The sequence below is a fragment of the Cydia strobilella genome, chromosome 8 (genome assembly GCF_947568885.1).
Source record: "Cydia strobilella chromosome 8, ilCydStro3.1, whole genome shotgun sequence".
Taxonomy (NCBI): Eukaryota; Metazoa; Arthropoda; class Insecta; order Lepidoptera; family Tortricidae; genus Cydia; species Cydia strobilella.
Window position 1 is genome coordinate 944,456 of NC_086048.1, and position 18,899 is coordinate 963,354.

At 37.4% G+C, this 18,899-nt stretch overlaps 1 protein-coding gene across 1 annotated transcript; it reads left to right on the top strand.

The window, feature by feature from the left end:
• Window positions 1-698: 698 nt before the first annotated feature.
• LOC134743430 (uncharacterized) lies at window positions 699-11,605 on the top strand. The gene is made up of 5 exons (XM_063676825.1): window positions 699-897; window positions 1,817-2,021; window positions 10,259-10,351; window positions 11,006-11,116; window positions 11,443-11,605. The coding sequence occupies exons 2-5, from the start codon at window positions 1,839-1,841 to the stop codon at window positions 11,563-11,565; spliced, it is 510 nt and encodes a 169-aa protein (XP_063532895.1). The 5' UTR covers window positions 699-897; window positions 1,817-1,838; the 3' UTR covers window positions 11,566-11,605.
• Window positions 11,606-18,899: the final 7,294 nt, after the last annotated feature.

Here is an 18,899-nt window from a genome sequence, read left to right on the forward strand (position 1 = left end):
CAAGCCTGCAACGATTTTGATAGCACACATAATATATAGAGCTAGACCAAGACAAGCCTGCAACGATTTTGATAGCACACATAATATATAGAGCTAGACCAAGACAAGCCTGCAACGATTTTGATAGCACACATAATATATAGAGCTAGACCAAGACAAGCCTGCAACGATTTTGATAGTTTTATTTCACCTACAATAAAATTAGATATGAAATGCGAAATAGCCTCTGTACCCTTTGGCTGGGTATAAAGTATATTTGAGCCAAAGTTCGTCGAAATCTATTCAGCCATTTGTAAGAACAAACATTATAAACTTTACTTTCATCATATTAGTAGGATTATCTAAAAAAAATGGAGCCCGCTATTTAACAGGAAAGATGCTCGATTATATTGGGTTTAAAATTAAAGTCTCCTAGAATTTATTACCACACTGTCGGTCGGCCAGTCATAGACAAATGACTGGACATCTAGTTTTAATGTTGACTAGGAGATTCCTTAAAAAACAAAATTTCTAAAATATATAATTAGGTAGTAGTACCCAAAAAAATAATATTTACCTAATTGAGAATTACCATAAACGCTACAGTCTGACCTAGCCTTTATACCCATAATCCACTTATCAAACAGTTCACGACCGGTTTATTTATAAACATTCGGTCATTCAATCACCATTCATGACATTCATGTCTCGACCGCCGTTCGAAACACAAGTATTTGTTTAACTTAACTAAACTATCACTAAAGTGCATAAAGTTTTTTCAAATCCACGAACGAGTAGGCTTCAGCAATCCAAAGATTGGGCTATTAATCATTTTTGTGCATAAACTAATTTCTGTGTAATTCTGTGGATGCCACTAGCATCAACATTCCAATAGATCTAAGTTGGAGAAGCCATTTTGTAAGCATTCGTTTAAAATAATACTACATATACGACAGAAACAAACATGAGAACGATTCTAACAACAATTTGTTACAGTTTTGAACTGGTTTTGATACGTGATTGGCTCGTATCTTACGACTTTCACTTCAATTCGCATGCACCAATGAGCGTCTTTGGTCTTCAAGGTCAAGATCATATCAAAATAAGATCAAATCTGTAACAAATTGTTGAATCTGAATCTGGTTTCATAGGAGTGGATAAGTATGATCACAAAATAAGGATGATCTTTAAATTGGGTAGTTGACAATTTTTTTAATGGTCGATCGAATTCGATCAGGTTTGTTTTGAGGATCAAATGTCTGTATGACCCATTGTCTTAAAGCAATACAAAAGTCAGAAATGGTGGTCAAAGTCTGGCACACGCACTTTACTACTAACAAAATGGCAACACATCGTGACGTCACTGTGTCACTTTGCTTAGAAGCCGTTTCTATGGAAAACAAGGAAATTGCGATTTTGTCGGTGAAATGTTCCATTTTTGTATATTGCTGCCGTACAATATTTTTGTTCAATAAAATGTAAGGAATTGAATGATACCATTATTTTTTTCCTATTTAAAAGTAAAAAAAATTCGTTTCGATGTATGGAAAACAAGGAAATTGCGATTTTGTCGGTGAAATGTTCCGTTTTTGTATATTGTTGCCGTACATTTTTTTTTTTTGATAAAATATAAGGAATTGAATGAGACCATTATTTTTTTCCTATTTAAAAGTTTAAAAAAAAATTTTTTTTTGAAAACTGAGCTCTTGTATTTAATTATTATTCCCATATATTTTTTAAGTTTCTAATTGATTGTGATAAATTGCTCATTTTCTATCTATTTAACTAGGTTTAGTTATAAAATTCAACTGTGTCATTTACCCTATTATTTTGGCAGCATAACATTAACACCAGAGTACATGATGAAGTGTCTACTGCTTCTGGCTTTTGTGGCTTCGTGTCAGGGTCTGGCTCTCCAGATAACCAAGAGCCTTCCTCGACCCGATCTTCTGGTGCTGACGGCCCTGGACCCTCCATCTTTGGAAGTTGAGTGGGCACCTGTGAAGCATGATGATCTGAGTGAACCTATCTTGGGATATAAGGTATGGTGTTATCCACTATGCTACAATACTGGAATATCTAGAAGTGAGAGTTGTAAGATATTGGGCCAGTTTGAAAATCGGGTTTGGCCGGGAAATAGCAGAAGAGTGCTATTTTAAATTTTGTTTGTAATTTTTCCATTTTAACTTTTTTTTAATACCTCTTTAAGAGCCAACAGGAGTGGTCATTTCTCCATACAAACGTACTCGACTGTTTCCTTCCTGGGTTTTGAAGCTAGAGGAATGATTTTTTCAACACAGATTAATATTGTCAATATCTGTGTCGGTGTGTTTTGCTTTTTTTGATATTTTTGTTTTTTAAGGCGCTAGAGCCCTTCAAACATGGCCAAAAATGGCCTCACTGACTATGCCGCAATGAGAGGCGTGGTATTCAAAACTGGTATCAATTAGCCAAAAAATCAAAACAGTCCGACACAGACAATTTCATAATCATTTAGATTTCCAAATTTGGTTACGATTGCTTAAGTTTTGGAGGAGGAAACAGTCGAGTACGAAACCTCGATTTTTGAGATTTTTACGCAGGATTTTTCGCCTAAGCTGCAGTTGTCCTTATCGCACTAATTTTAGGGGCGGGGTCAAGTTTCTAAATACGTACACGGACAGAAAAGTGATGGGCAATAGTCGACATTGAAAGTCGATAATCTAGTGATGTGATAAGTTATCGATAAACCATAACAAAGTCGCGATTTGCCTCTTAGTAGGCGAAGTAAGTAAAGTGAGTATGCACTTTGGCCTCAGGGGATATCGTTTAACACTATTTATTATTCCTTGGTTCATACAAAGCTGAGCTGACGCACTAGCTACGAGATTAAGTCCTGGCTACCCCCCAAAAAGGGAGGGGAAAAGTCGGCTTCTGCGGTCCAGTTTGCCTCTATTTCTACCTATCTCTTGATATGAGATCAAATTTGGTATAAATTTTGTGTAAATTAGTTTCATATTTTCATACACGTCTGAATATACGAACGAAAAATTAAAACTATATATAATTTTTGGTCACAGATTTGCTCTTTAGAAGCAAATTGTGGTGATTTGCACTAAAAATTAATTACACAATTTAGTTTATTCATTCTTTATTTAGAAAAGTATCAGTTCTAAGTACGTATTATTATATTGCTTTATATTTTACAATTTTCACTATTATTCAAAAATTTATTTTAAACAAAGTATTAATTTTATTAAAACTTTTGTGACGTGATCTCATGAAAGGGGCTCCACGAGGCGAAATACTTTTTACGCCAATTATTTTCTTTTTTTTTTAATTTACAACAAAGACGAAAGTTCGAAAAAAATGTGGTTACTTAATAATTGCCTAACTTGTTGAAAAAATTACTTTACATAATATCAATTTATAACCGTAGTATATTCCATGATATGTTTTAAATACACCATATTATTTCCTAATTTTTAAAAGAATATTCAATACCTTTAAAATAATATCTGTCTGTCTGTCTGTCAATCTGCCTGTCCGTCTGTCACCAGGCTGTATCTCGTGAACCGTGATAGCTAAAAAGTTGCAATATTTACGGATGATGTATTTCTGTTGCCGCTATAACAACAAATACTAAAAACAGAATAAAATATTTTTTTAAGTGGGGCTCCCAAACAACAAACGGGATTTTTTGCCGTTTTTTGCGTAATGGTACGGAACCGACTCGCACTTGGCCGTTTTTTGTTAATAGCTTTGAACTTTTTTTATGTGGGAATAAACGCTTCGAATACATTTTTCTAGACATCATTCTGAATCCAATGAGGTATCATACGTATTTTTAGGAGTTAGTATCTCTATTAGTGGCAGCCGTACAAGCCCAATTTCAAAGAAAAACCGCAAATCGATGTACAGGTTAGCCGTTTGGCACACGCATACTAAGAGGTCAAAACAAAATTTTTGACCCGCAGTTTCTAAAAAAAATCCCTTAGGAGGGGTATGCTGAAACATTTTTTTTGTATGAAAAAAAAAACATATTTTTTTTCCAAAAATCTATCGTGTGTGGTATCATACGAAAGGGCTTTTTGAGGCGATTCTAAAATTATACCACATCATTACATTTTAGCCATTTTTTTGTTAATTAAAACAAATAGAATTTTCAAAACACACCAAGTTTGGGGTCAAGTTAAAGGCTTAAGTAGAACTGTGTCACTTTGTATTGAAAAAAAAAAAACTAAATAAATTTTTTATTGCTTTTTTGGGGTTACATATGAGGATATCACGTATCATTTGTACAAAAAAAATCAGCCATATCGTATCTGGAGGAGCCCAAACTTGGTATGTTTTGAAAATTCTTTTTCTTTCAATTTAAGAAAAAACCGGCCAAGTGCGAATCGGAATCGGGCGCCGAGGGTTCCGTACGTTACACAATTTAAACAATGTATTTTTATGTGAAACGTGAGTGAAAGGTAAATTGCGGTTTACGATTTATAACGTATTAAAAAAAACTACTAACTAGATCTCGTTCAAACCAGTTCTCGGTAAAAGTTGGCAAGGTAATGTACATCATATATTTTTTCAGTTTTATCATTCTCTTATTTTAGAAGTTAGAGGGGGGGTTACACATTTTACCACTTTGGAAGTGTCTCTCGGTCTCGCGCAAACTATTCAGTTTAGAAAAAAAATATATGAGAAACCTCAATATCATTTTTGAAGACCTATCCATAGATACCACACACGTATGGGTTTGATGAAAAAAAAAAATTTTTTGGGTTTCAGTTCTAAGTATGGGGAACCCCTAAAATTTTTTTTTTCCTATTTTTGAGTGAAAATCTTAATGCGGTTCACAGAATACATCTACTTACCAAGTTTCAACAGTTCTTATAGTTTCGGAAAGAAGTGGCTGTGACATACGGACGGACGACAGACAGACAGACATGACGAATCCATAAGGGTTCCGTTTTTTGCCATTTGGCTACGGAACCCTAAAAATGGCTAAAATGCAATGATGTGGTATATTTTCAGAATCGCTTCAAAAAGCCCTTTCGTATGATAGATGAGAAGTATACGATAGGTTTAAAAAAAAAGTTTTTTTTATACAAAAAAAGGTTTCAGCACTCCCCTCCTAAGGGAATTTTTTTTAGGAACTGCGGGTCAAAATTTTTGTTTTGACTAGTATATACGTGTACCAAACGGCTAACCTGTACATCGATTTGCGGTTTTTTTATGCGAACAGCTTACACTATTTTTTTCACCACCTTGAACCTTTTGTAGACTAGACTATTGTCCCAAAATATTGGGCGACGACCGGTCGTCTGGCCTAGGAGGTAGTGACCCTGCCTGTGAAGCCGATGGTCCTGGGTTCGATGATATGATATGATGAGCACAGATATTTGTTCCTGAGTCATGGGTGTTTTCTATTTGTATTTAAGTATTTATACCTATATATTATGTATATCGTTGTCTGAGTACCCATAACACAAGCCTCCTTGGGCTTACCGTGGGACTTAGTCAATCTGTGTAAGAATGTCCTATAATATTGATTTAATATTTATTATTATTTATTTATTTATTGGGTTTCATATTTATTCCGATCAGAATTAGGAGCTCTTCAATTTATACCTATTTTTATCAAAATCTGACACATAAATAAAAAAACGGACCATCAATAAAACTGTATAATTACATCAAAGTAAGAAATATCACATGTCACATGTTTCTTTATTATGATAATTTTATCTAACCTGAGGCTTTCTTTTTTTCTATTCAACGGAGCCGGAGAGCGGCAAATTTGTTTTTCAAGACGCTTGCTCGAAAAGATCTTATTTCATGCAGGTGTACTGAAGGGAAAAGGCCTATATTGTTCCCGCGGGAGTTAGGTATGTCACTAATTCATACGAACCAAGTAAGTTATAAGTAAAATACTTTGTTTAAAATCAAGGTATAAGGGAGTTTTACTTTTAAAATACTCACGACTATAATTTAATATTTTTGTTTATCATATTTAAAAATATTTAATTGGATTAATTTAACAGCCGTTATCTTGTATGTTTTTATACAACAATGTTTTCTTGTATGTCCATGTTATGTTATGTTTTTTTACTATTCTGTAACTCGAAATGTTAATTAGATTGCAGGTTGTAGAAGGATATTGAATTTAGTTACTAAAAACGCGAGCGGCGTGAGGCCGGCGAGGAGCGCAAATAACGTGCGCGTCGGTGTGCGTGCACCACACACACTGGGATAGTCCCTCGGTACGCGGTACCGCCCCCGTCAGCGCGACGACGATATTCTCTTTCAAATCTCAAAATTGAGTTTGGTCTCGGCTCCTGTTGGCTCTTAATGCATACTAGAATACCATAACTCGGGAGGTACATAGTTTGTTACTTAGTAGAACAAATGCCCTCTGCCATCTATACAATGTAGATCGAAAGATAAATCAGAACAAAAGATAATTATTCTGGTTTATTTGTGAAACAAGGTCGGAGGATAATTTAGTTTTAAATATACGCTCATTAACTTTACTAAAAGAAACACATATATAACTGACTTTGGTGGATAATAAGGTTTTCAATACGAATTTTCACTTAACCTTGTTAGGCCCGACATCTTTCCAGTCTTTTCCTAATTGCTGTCATGATTACCACAGACGCTTAGCACCATTTTTATCCTGTGCCATTTTTCAGGCAAGCCTGGGCCTTGGGTCCTGCATATGCTTTTACTGTATCTATGCACCGGGTAGGCGTTTTCCTATACTTCTCTTCCCTTCTACGTGACCATTATCAGTACCTCAGGACTATCTTCGCTTCTAGCCACGTGTCCGAAGAATCGAAGTATGCCCTGTCTGCAAATAGTGGATGTGCATTAAATGTAACTAATAGGTGGCGGTATATTGTTCCAGCACTTCGTGGCAGAGTATTTCAGTTCAGTTTAGTTTAGTATAGATTTTTAAGAGCCCGTAGTCGATTTGAAAACGCGCGAAGATACGACTTTTACACAGTAACCGAACGCCGGCCGCTGCTTGAAATAACGCGACCGCCTAAACAATATTGATACTTTCGCAACATTATGCGTCACTTTATAACTTTAATTAGGTTAAAATAAAACTTTCGGTAAATTTGATATAATCGTTTATTACTCTTAACAATTTACCTATGTATTCATATAATACATACAAATTATATAGCATGATGATAATGATTTGCACTAAGGCAATATCTTATATATATATAATCATCTTACTCGCGTTATCCCAGCCTTTTTGCCACGGCTCATGGAAGTCTGCTGGGGTCCGCTTGGCAATTAATCCCAAGAATTGGCGTAGGCACTAGTTTTTACGAAAGCGACTGCGATCTGACTTTCCAACGTTCCAGCCCAGAGGGGAAACTAGCCTTTTGTTGAAATTTGGTATACAGATAGTTTGAATCCCGGGGAAGGACATAGAATACTTTTTATTCAAGAACTCACCCTTTAAGGGGGTGGAAATTTGTATGGGGAATCAATAAACGCTGAACCGATTAAGATGAAATGAGGTATGGACATAGTTTGAGTCCTGGGGAAGGACATAGGATAGGTTTTACCCCAGAAACGGGGGGCAGAGGGGGGGGGGGGGGTAATGGAAATTTGTATGGGATCCAATAAAACCGATTTGGATGGAATTTGATATTATGGAGATAGTCTTAATCGTTGGGAAGGGTGATAATAATTTTTATTTCCAAAGTCATCCTCTTCTCTTCTCCACTCTTCTAACACTCGCTCAACGTGTGGTTGGTTGTACGATGAATACTGCTCAAGACCTGGAACACCTGGAGTGCTTCTGGGTGCAAAGGGTCAGGGGTAACACTCGCACAACGTGCCGCTGGTAGAGTATGATGGGGAAAACTCAAGACCTGGAACACCTGAAGTGCTGCTGGGTGCAAAGGGTCAGGGGTAACACTCGCTCAACATGCCGCTGGTAGTGTGTAGTGTACGATGGATACAGCTCAAGACCTGGAACACCTGGAATGCTTCTGGGTGCAAAGAGTCAGGGGTAACACTCGCTCAACGTGCTGCTGGTAGTGTATGATAGGGAAAGCTCCAGACGTGGAACACCTGGAGTGCTGCTGGGTACAAAGGGTCAAGGGCAAAGGGTGGGTAACACTCGCTCAACGTGTTGTGGGTAGTGTATGACGGAGACAGCTCAAAACCTGGAACACCTGGAGTGCTGCTGGACGCATCGGATCAGGGGTAAAACTCTTTTAATCTGAAGTTGGTAGAGTATGCTGTAGGCAGGTTAAGTTCTTCAAGACCTGGAACACCTGGAGGGCTGCCAGATGAAGCAGGCACCTGACCAGAGCTACCACACGTTTAACATGCAGTAGGTACTGGGGGTTAAAAGGGGGTGGAAGTTCTGATAACAATAAATGAACCTGAGTTCCACTAGGTACAGCCAGGGTTCAGCATCAGCTCTATCTTGGGTACTGCTCTCCCAAGTGTTCATCAAGACGTATCGGAGGACCAAAACAGCGTGTGCCTATGTTGCACGAAACCTGAGTTCCACTAGGTACAGCCAGGGTTCAGCATCAGCTCCATCTTGGGTACTGCTCTCCTAATTGCTCATCAAGACGTGTCGAATAACCAAAACAGCGTGTGCCTATGTTGCACGAAACCTGATTTCCACTAGGTACAGCCAGGGTTCAGCATCAGCTCCATCTTGGGTACTGCTCTCCTAATTGCTCATCAAGACGTGTCGGAAGACCAAAACAGCGTGTGCCTATGTTGCACCAAACCTGCGTTCCACTAGGTACAGCCAGGGTTCAGCATCAGCTCCATCTTGGGTACTGCTCTCCTAATTGCTCATCAAGACGTGTCGAATAACCAAAACAGCGTGTGCCTATGTTGCACGAAACCTGATTTCCACTAGGTACAGCCAGGGTTCAGCATCAGCTCCATCTTGGGTACTGCTCTCCTAATTGCTCATCAAGACGTGTCGGAAGACCAAAACAGCGTGTGCCTATGTTGCACCAAACCTGCGTTCCACTAGGTACAGCCAGGGTTCAGCATCAGCTCCATCTTGGGTACTGCTCTCCTAATTGCTCATCAAGACGTGTCGAATAACCAAAACAGCGTGTGCCTATGTTGCACGAAACCTGATTTCCACTAGGTACAGCCAGGGTTCAGCATCAGCTCCATCTTGGGTACTGCTCTCCTAATTGCTCATCAAGACAGACCAAAACAGCGTTTGCCTATGTTGCACTAAACCTGCGTTCCACTAGGTACAGCCAGGGTTCAGCATCAGATCAGCTCTATGTATACTAAAACCTTCTCCAGAATGTAACAAACACTTTTCTAAAAACCGCATCAAGATCGGTTTAGCCAAATGCGAGATAATCGCGAACAAACATACATACATATACGTACAAACATACGGGTCAAACTGAGAACCTCCTTTTTTTTGAAGGCGTAATAAACAAGTACTTACAACCCAAGGATTAAAGTTTCTGGTCGCAGTTTACACGCACACAGTACAGCCAAACACGCAAACAAATATAACTTTTTACACGGCGAGCGACGCACACAATGATAAATAACTTCGTCGTCGTCGATGCAACGTGCGGAGCCGATCAACAAACGTCCTGCCTCTACCAGCTCCCGCGCGGGACTGAGGCCGCGAGCGCGTGTCACCGATGTTATGCCAGAAAAAGGGGAAGTTTTTAAAAAATCGTCAGAAAATAAAAGTTGCAATTTAAATAAAATGAAGTACAGCAACAGTTTAAGTAAACATTGCAGATTATTTGAGTATGCAATCTACGTCGAAAATAAGTAGATTTTCGGAGAAATTGTCACTTGTTTTGAGGTCATTTCTGGAGAAAATTGAATTCGTTTAACTTTCATTTCCTCGAACTCTAAGTCATATAACAACAATGTAATCTGATAAACCTAGAGTACAGAATATGTGTTATACAAATTTACCATTTTTAGCAGTCCAAACTTTACGAAATTTACAAATAAGAGCATCAAAGTCAGTGCTTTACACGCGTTTACCTAAACGTCCATCAGAAAAAAATTCATTACTAATTTAGTAAGCCTTTTTTCAAAAAAATGATCTGATAAACCTAGAGATAAGAAGTCGTGCTAATAGAAACCAGTACTTGTTATTTCAATTAGGTAACAAAAGGTGTACAATTTCACAGAAGAAATCTATCAACTTTACATTTTTGCGACTAAAATCGTAACCGGGCTCTTAATGTTCAAATCTTCCTTGTGGTCTGATAGCAGTGATAGCTGATTAAATATGTCGTATTGGTCTTTTCAGGTCAAGGTTTGGGAGCTACCGCCTGTGAAAACCTACAAATATGAGGTCGTAGGTGGAGTGAAAACACTCGTTCAAGAAGAGATACCTCCTAAAGTATGAACAGTCACTGACTATTAATGTCATAGCCCGGTTTTTTGGAGGCAACATGTTCACCAGTTTTACCACAGCACAGCACCAGTTCAGTGGCAGTGTGGACCAGTGCTATAGTATTTTTCAAACTAGAAGGGTACGCTGATAGGTGTCGTCTCCATACAATTTATAAGCTAAAAATGCCAAATGTCGCAAAACTGTATTGAATTTATATCTATCAGCATACCCTTCCAGTTTGAAAAATACTATACTTAGTGATTATAGTATGAATTTTCTCAAATGATTTTTACGCCTAAGACCCTAAGCTGATACAAAAAAGTCATTGTTTCTTTTGTGTGAGCGGTGGGCTACCGTGTCCGAGCGCGTGCCAAAGCAACAATGCCGTTTAAATAATAATAATAACTAGCTCCCCAAAAGCCGGAGTGTGCTAATGTTCTAAATTTAACTATCGTGAGACATATTTCAAAATATTTAGAACACTACGGTTTCACTAACTATTATTTTTAGTCTCTTTTGGCGACATGTTCGCCGCGGACACTCGTACCCGAGGAAGGACTCCCGAAGAGTACGAAACATGTCGCCAAAACCGACTAAAAATGAAACCGTAGTGATCTAAATATTGTACTAATGTTGTTACTGGTTTAATAATGTTTCCAGATCAGTGATGCCGACACACCTCCAGAAAAAGACGGCAGGGAGATCGTAGTTCACGGACCACAGGCCTCTAAAACTAAGGTCCCTAGCATCAAACTAAACGTTATTTATGAGGTAAGGGTGTATGCTGATTATATTAATTAAATTGACTTCAGCCCTAATTGTCCTATTTATCATATATTCGAGAAATGAGTATTAGTATTGTCACAGGGCGGACACGCTATACATCAAAAATCACTTGCGTTTCTATGTGTGAACGGCACGTCTGTGCACGCGGCATGCGTCATTGTGTGAGTAAGTTGCTTAAAAATAGTACTGAGCGGCCGGCAAACGGCCGTCAATCTGCTGTCGTGGGGCGAGGTAATTCGAGTCGAGGCGGGGCGGTGCGTGGCCGTTCTGTATGATAATACTATTACTTATTCTGTGGTATTGTGTTATAGGTACGCGTCCGTGCGTTCTCAGCGCGTCGAGACGGTCCGTTATCTACGCACATGCGCGTTCAGCTGATGGATGATAAGAAGAAGGAAAACGACATTGGCAATGAAGTTTACCACTTTGTGTAGGATTCATGTAGTAAATTAAACAATATATTTACTTAAAGTATTAATGTTACATTTAATTTATTTTAAATTTATTCCTTACTCTTTTTAAGAATAAGAAAATATCTATCGTCTATTTAGAAAATTTAAATTACAAGAATAATAACATACTTTAAAATCCTACCTAAATATGATCTTATAGATGCAAAAGTAACTGTCTGTCCGTCTGTTACCTCTTCACTCTTAAACCACTGAACTGATTTTGATGAAATTTGGTATAGGTAGAGATATTTTAAGCCAGAAGGGATGGATAGAGTTCATTCATCTATCGCATTTATAATATTAGTAGGGATGATACAGGCCAGGTCACATGTGTATCAAACAAAAGCATTGACAAAAACTAATGGCTAACCCTAGCTTATAACTACAAACTTATGTAAATCCAATTAAGCGAGAATATACCTTCTACCCACGGAATAAGGCGTTATAGAAGTGATATTGGAAGTGGGTAAGATAGGATTAGATAGACGAGGATAGTGTGTAGAGTGACATATGTCACCTGAGTCTGTCATAAGTCTGAACTAGCAATGTCAGTTGATAAAATAACAAGTTTTTAGGTAAAGTCCGTCTAAACTAATATGGAATATAACGTAATAAATATAAGAGCCTTGGTAGAGAGTATCATTTCGTTCCATTTGGAGTTGAAACTCTAGATCCATGGGGTCCCAGCGCGCATAAGTTGTTTGCAGAAATCGCGAAGCGTCTGGTTGACGTAACTGGTGACCGAAGAGCTGGCGGCTTTCTCGCACAACGTATCAGCATTGCGATACAGCGGGGAAATGCCGCCAGCATCCTTGGTACAATGCCTCAAGGGCCTATTTTAGATTTAAGCTAGTTATTAATTTCGTTTACGTAGTACCACTGTATATATCTTGTATGTAAATAAATGTTTATTGAATAATTATATATTCGTAATATGGAATATTATGCAAAACTCTGCGTAGGGGGCGCCAGGGCGCTAATACCACAATCTGAGCATATATCGTAAAACAAGATTTTTATCTAACATTTCTGTCACCCTTGCATATTCGAGCGATAAAGAGGCAGATAGCGAATTTTCGGATTCGCGTTTCCCGGTAGGTCCTCTGTAAGCAAACCGCCTTGATGCATCAATGTCATATTTTATTATCTCTGAAAACTTGTCAAAAACCTGTTTAAGGTACAGTATGTATAAGTTACTCTATGGTTTACTAAAAAGGCTAGTGCTGCACTCTGGTGGCAGTACATTGCAGTAATATCCCCTATTTTGCACCGATTTGATCAGGACAAAGTTTTCTATGAAAATATGACAATTATAATGATACTCTGTGTCATTAAAATGGTAATATTTCGATAGAAATTGGACATTAATGATAACATAGCCGCACTTTGTCATTGCAAATCCTGCAGAGTTAGCTTGGTCCGACTCTGGGCCATTTTAGTAAGTCAAATTTCAATGTCATAAGCAAAGGTAAGCAAACGTGGTGTCCCTTTCCGATTCTCCTCCTTTTCAAAAGCTTGAAGATACTATTTTACTACATGAAACAAACAATATTCTCAAACATATCTAAATTGTTTCACTGCACGAGATTTAAATATGTAAAACACCATCTTTTTTTCGAAAAAACAAGCGCCTGCAAAAAGATTAACAGCGATAATTCTTCCCCAGGATATTCTGCATGCATAATAATGCAGGATTTAAATATCGGTTGTTGCTGAAGGTCGCCGGGGGAGGAAAAAGGCGGAGTGCAGCTCACCTCAGCGAAATGCAATTAGATATGTCTCGCGAGACTGACGCGACCGACACGTATAGGCTAAGAGCTAGTTAAGAAAATTGCGTAGAAAATAATCCATGTTTTTTTTATTAAATAGGAGGCATACGAGCAGACGGATACCCTGATGCCGGGTGACCGCCGCCCATGGACACCCGCAATACCAGAGGCGTTGTAAGTGCTTAATTGTAAGTTATTTTTATTTGGCTTTATTTAGTAAGTCGGCTTCCTTTCATAATGTTCCAAGAAGCTATAATTCGACTGTCAACCGCCAAGGGTAAGTAATTTTGTCATTTGTGTTATATTTTTTTATTTTTTTTATTTTATTAATTCAAAAAATTTACACAGCATTACAGCGAACTAATACACTGAGAAATTTATAATAGAAAGTATTTATACAACTAGGTACGTGATACAGTCTAGAAAGGACAACAGAACAAATGTAAGAAAGAAAAACTAATACAAAACAGATGATTCACGCTTATCCATCGCCTCACAGTACTTCATACATTCTTTACACAGATCCATCCAACTACTTGCAAATAAATCACACTCCGGTGCTGATGCGAGGAGCGCGTTGATATACTGTAGAGCGCGGACAAGTGGTGATTTGCCATGAGACATAGTGCGCGTTTTAGGCACAGCTAATAGGTGAGGACTTCGCGGTCGTAAATTAAATTGGGCCTTAGCTATAGATGGAACGAACAGGCGTACGAGCTGTGCAACCAGTTCAAGGCAGTCCGAGTTCCCCCGTAAGACATTACATGCAGTAGTCAAGAGCCCGTAGTTACGCCTTACCTCTAAGGAATTAAACCCCAAAACGCCAAGCAGGAACTTTGATGGGTACAAATATGGGTAATACCCGTGAATCTTCTTATATAAGAACCGCAGAAAGGCTTTTTGGATTTTTTCCAGAAGCAGGACATACTTGTCTTCATGCGGGCATATATAAAAATCTCAATATAATACTTGTGAGGACTTTATTTTATTTCCATACATTGCCAGTTTCCAAAGGATTATTTTTACTTAAATACCAGACTGAAAAACCGCACTATAAGGTGTAATCTTTACTTTTCACCTTTACTTGTACACATAAATTATGTGTGGTTGTTAAAAATAACAATGCTTTTTACAAGAAAATATTATAAAGAAAATTTACACCTTAACAAAACCCCTAGCTTTGTCTACAGAAAATATTCACACAATAATCTTGCTCAACGCCTGTTTACAACCCCTAGCTCCTTGACTACACCTACCCTCGCTGATTTACATATAAATTGTAGCTAACTCACGTGACGAGCCAAGTAACCGCAGCAAAAAACCAATTTGGTTACATCTGTAGAGGGACGGGGGACAATTAATACAAGTGCTTACGTTATAGTAAGCCCTGATTCAAGCAAATATGTGCAATGTTAATAGTAGATTGTTAACCAAAACCAAGGGATGAACACACTTCGGCACTCATTTTTGCCGAGGTATTTTGGCGCTCGAACGCAGTGAGAGCGCCAATAGTACGAGGCAGAAACATGACTAATAAATTGTATGCCCGAAAAGGGTAAAACTGTTGATACCCATAAAAAAATGTACCTAGGTATATATACTTCTTGTACCTACACAGTTTGAACAATAAATGTTTCTGATTTCTGATTTCTAAGTATACATTTTTATAGTATTATTTGAGGGTACTTTCAATTAACAATTTAGACAAAAGTATCGTCATTTATGGAATGGAGGAATGGAGAGTCAAATATCAGAATGAAAATTGTATAACAAATTCATTTGACGTGTAATTGTATATGTTTCTTTTACTAATAAAGTACTGTATCACTGTATCACTGTATTTAAACTCAAATTTTAATTGATTATCGTAAAAAAATTAAAAAAAAATCGTACTTCGAACGTAAAATGCTCTAGTGCAGATACGTATCATTTTCTGCACAGCAAAGTCTTTCTACGCAAGTATTTTTAGTTAAATTTATTGATACTTATATAAGTTTTATTTCTAGTATTATCATTTAATTTAATTTTTAATATCTTTACGTATCTCTAATTGTTTATTTACTACATAAGTGTTTCTCTTGTCCCAGGGTACTTGTATCCTAAAGTATTTGCCACACTGGTTGCGTTCTGCAGGCAGCGGTCAGGTCAAACTTCAACTTCAAAGGTTGCTGTCAATGTTGTTCATACATAAGGCGGGCGGCTGACCGCTGACCGCAGAACGCATCCAGTGTGGCAAATCCTTAAGGCGGTTCCCTGAGCCAGAAGGCGAAAAATCTCCTTATATGATCATGTTTTTCTAAGAGGCGTTGATATTCGTAGATGTGGAAAAAATATATGTAGTTCTTGACTATATTATCTTTAACAACATAGCTTCCGATACACGAATTATGACACTTCGCTCGATACAATTAATTCCCAAAGTAACCTCTAACTCGGACTTTTAATCCTACTTTACTCGGTTATTTATTATGTGATACTATAAACAAAAAAAGAAGGAAAAACAATCTTAACATAAATAGTAATTTCATAGCTTTAGAATTTCGATATTGTAAGGTAACGTTTTTAAAATAGATAAAAACCGACAAAATTCGATCAAAATAAAATGGACACTTGGCGCGTATGTTCTTTCCTGTTCTTTCTTGCGAAATGTGACAAAGACAGTGGCAAACCGATGGAACGGCCTTAAGTCATTTGTCATTTGACTAAAGAATTTGTCTATTTAGACTCTTTTCTTTAAAATTGATACTAATTCTCTAACTGAAGACGACACAAACGCCATCAATTCCGCGTCTCAAAACAAAGTCTTTACAAAGTTAACATTTAAAGCCAGTGTCTTAAACAACACGCTGCGATTGGCCGACTCCCACGGGCCTCCTACGAGTACCAAAAATAACCCATTAGCCAGTATTTTAACTAAAACTAAAACAGCATACAAATTTAAACGTAAAGGTGATGAAAATAGAAACAGAAGAAACAAGAAATAAGAAAGTAGGACAGTTTATTAGTTGCACAACAGTCGAAGGCAAAAATATTGATCCAGATAAATGGCTCAAAAATATGTGAACACGACAACAATACGACCTTACACAACACAACAATAGTGTCTAAGATGTAAAGCGTACACATATTTTGAAACTTTGGGAATGAATATATATTTATGCCCTTGACTGTACAATCATTGTTCTAAGTGAAAAACAAACTACGGGACTTCAGGTTGATCTCCATATTGGTGATGGCGTCTTGTGATTTTATTTTTGCTTATTAATGTTGTATGAAGTGTAATATTGATAGCTTATTATGCAGGAAACTAATGAGTAAGTTTGAAATTATAAAGACGCTCGCCGCTGTTTGTAACGTCCATATATCGCTTATTAGTATCACCGTACAAGATCTTGTTCTAAGAGCATACTTATGATATGAGGCGAAATCATCATATAATTCTGCTCTCACTAACTCGATACTGACACCAATTTTCCAATCTCATAGAAGCATTTTTTTTAAACTGAACTGAACTTAAACAAATTACTAGTGACTAACGAACATACCCCAGGAATCCCCCTAAACCGTGACTTCTTGGTTCCTGTAGGCCTAGCACATGATTGCCGCGACAGTATGTCGCCGCGAGATAGGCTACCCGTCATTTTCTAACTGTATTAATTAAAGAGGAACGGGTAATCTATCTCGCGGCGACATACTGTCGCGACAATCATGCGCTAGTCCGGCTAAACGAGTATATCCAACGAGTCAATATACTGTAAATAATGTTTTGACCTCGGCAGCTCTCCCGGTGAGCGCTCAGCTTAATAATATTTTTCACCTTGTTTCGCTTTCCAATTTTCCGCAAGTCACTCTCGGGGGTAACGGGCCGTGGTTTGATTTAGAAATGCTGCGGTTATAGCAGGAGTCTTTAAATGAATCGTGTGGTTAGATACTAGTAGCCTAAGGGTGGTACCACTACGTTTATAGCGTTAAAAGTCAGTAAATGTGTTAGAGGCTAAAACATAACAGTTTTGAATGATTCACGGTTAGTTTCACTAGACTTATATTGACCGGGATATAGACCGTGATTACCTTTTGTATTGTTTTTGAGTTCCCGATATTTACATAAAACAATACAAAAGGTAATCACGGTCTATATCCTGGTCAATATAAGTCTATAAACATGTTTTATGGCATGGCTTACGGATGTGATAATTACCAGAACCAGCCGTCCGTATCTAATCTTTAGTTTGCCACACCACTGTGCCCGCCTACAACGATAGCGCAAGACCTCCCCCAACCGGTTTTCTCGGCGCGCGCGCAGCGAGCGACGCGGCGCGCGGCAGCGGCAGTACGCAATACACGGTCGTCGTGAACGCTGCTCGCACTATTAGTGCTTGAGAAAGGAGACCTAGGCTCTCCGAAACATGTCGCGCGAGTGACTAAAACAAGTAAGTCTAAACCGTTAAAAGATTTAAAGATTCACGGTTAGTTTCACTAGACTTATATTGACCGGGATATATCGAATCGTCAAACGTTGAGGTTTGTATCGACGTCGCGTCGCTGTACTCTGTTGAAGAATACAAATATTAATATCTTATTTTTGTTTAATATTAAATTGTAAATTTTTGATTTTTTATTATTGTATTGTATTGATTTTTTGACATTGTTTTATGAATTTCGTACATTAGATTAACTAGGATGCCCTAGAATTATATACAACATTGACATTTCATATTTAAATTACTTCAATTCAGAATTGGACTATTTTATTTATATGTTTTTTTGTTCACATTATTGTTTTGTATGATTATCTTTTTTTTTGTTTTGTTGCTTATTATTATTTTTGGTTTACATTTGACGATCTTTTTGCGAATTTGTAATATTTTGAAGTGAAAATAACATGTAATTGCCAATTAGAAATAAATATATCTATCTATCTATGAGTCAGTTTTAAATAATTTTCGGGATTACGCTATTTCCGAAATTACCCCAATGCACTATATACATTTTATTGTTTTTAAGCCTTTAGGAAGGATATTTGAAGCGCAACCAGAATAACGTGCTAATAGGTGGGTAAAATTTTTTTTCGTTCTTGTTTTTGTCCCCAAAAATGTGACGGAGTGGAGCATTTTGTGTGGGGTGAAATTAAGTTTTTAATTTTTCTCAAGAGAATTATAATCTACAGCTAGAAAGACGTGCAATAGCACTAAAAAAAAATTTGATAAAAGACAAAAAAAGAAGTGTGACAAAGTGGTCAGAAACAAAACAACGAAAGGAATTTTGACCCAGGTATCAAATGACTATTTAGTGAGCCCATCTTATTATGTAAACTTATACTTGTATCGATTTATAGGACCTAAGTTACGTATAAATTTTTCCATTTCTAGTCACTTGATCTATTAGCCATTTGATCCGTTAGCACCAATTTTAGCAGATTTCGTCCACATTCAGGAAGTCGAAAAACCGGATGACAAAAAAAATGCGGTAGGTAAAAACTGATAATTAAACTTTTAAGGTTATTAAAGACATCTGATTAAAAGCTAGGATGACTTATTCATTAAATAT

What these genes read in the sequence shown, in the direction of transcription:
- LOC134743430 (XM_063676825.1), top strand. Translation starts at nt 1,839, where the DNA reads ATGATGAAGTGTCTACTGCTTCTGGCTTTTGTGGCTTCGTGTCAGGGT. An exon ending in AACCTATCTTGGGATATAAG is followed by an intron (nt 2,022 to 10,258) that starts GTATGGTGTTAT and finishes TGGTCTTTTCAG; the next exon opens with GTCAAGGTTTGGGAGCTACC. An exon ending in AACTAAACGTTATTTATGAG is followed by an intron (nt 11,117 to 11,442) that starts GTAAGGGTGTAT and finishes ATTGTGTTATAG; the next exon opens with GTACGCGTCCGTGCGTTCTC.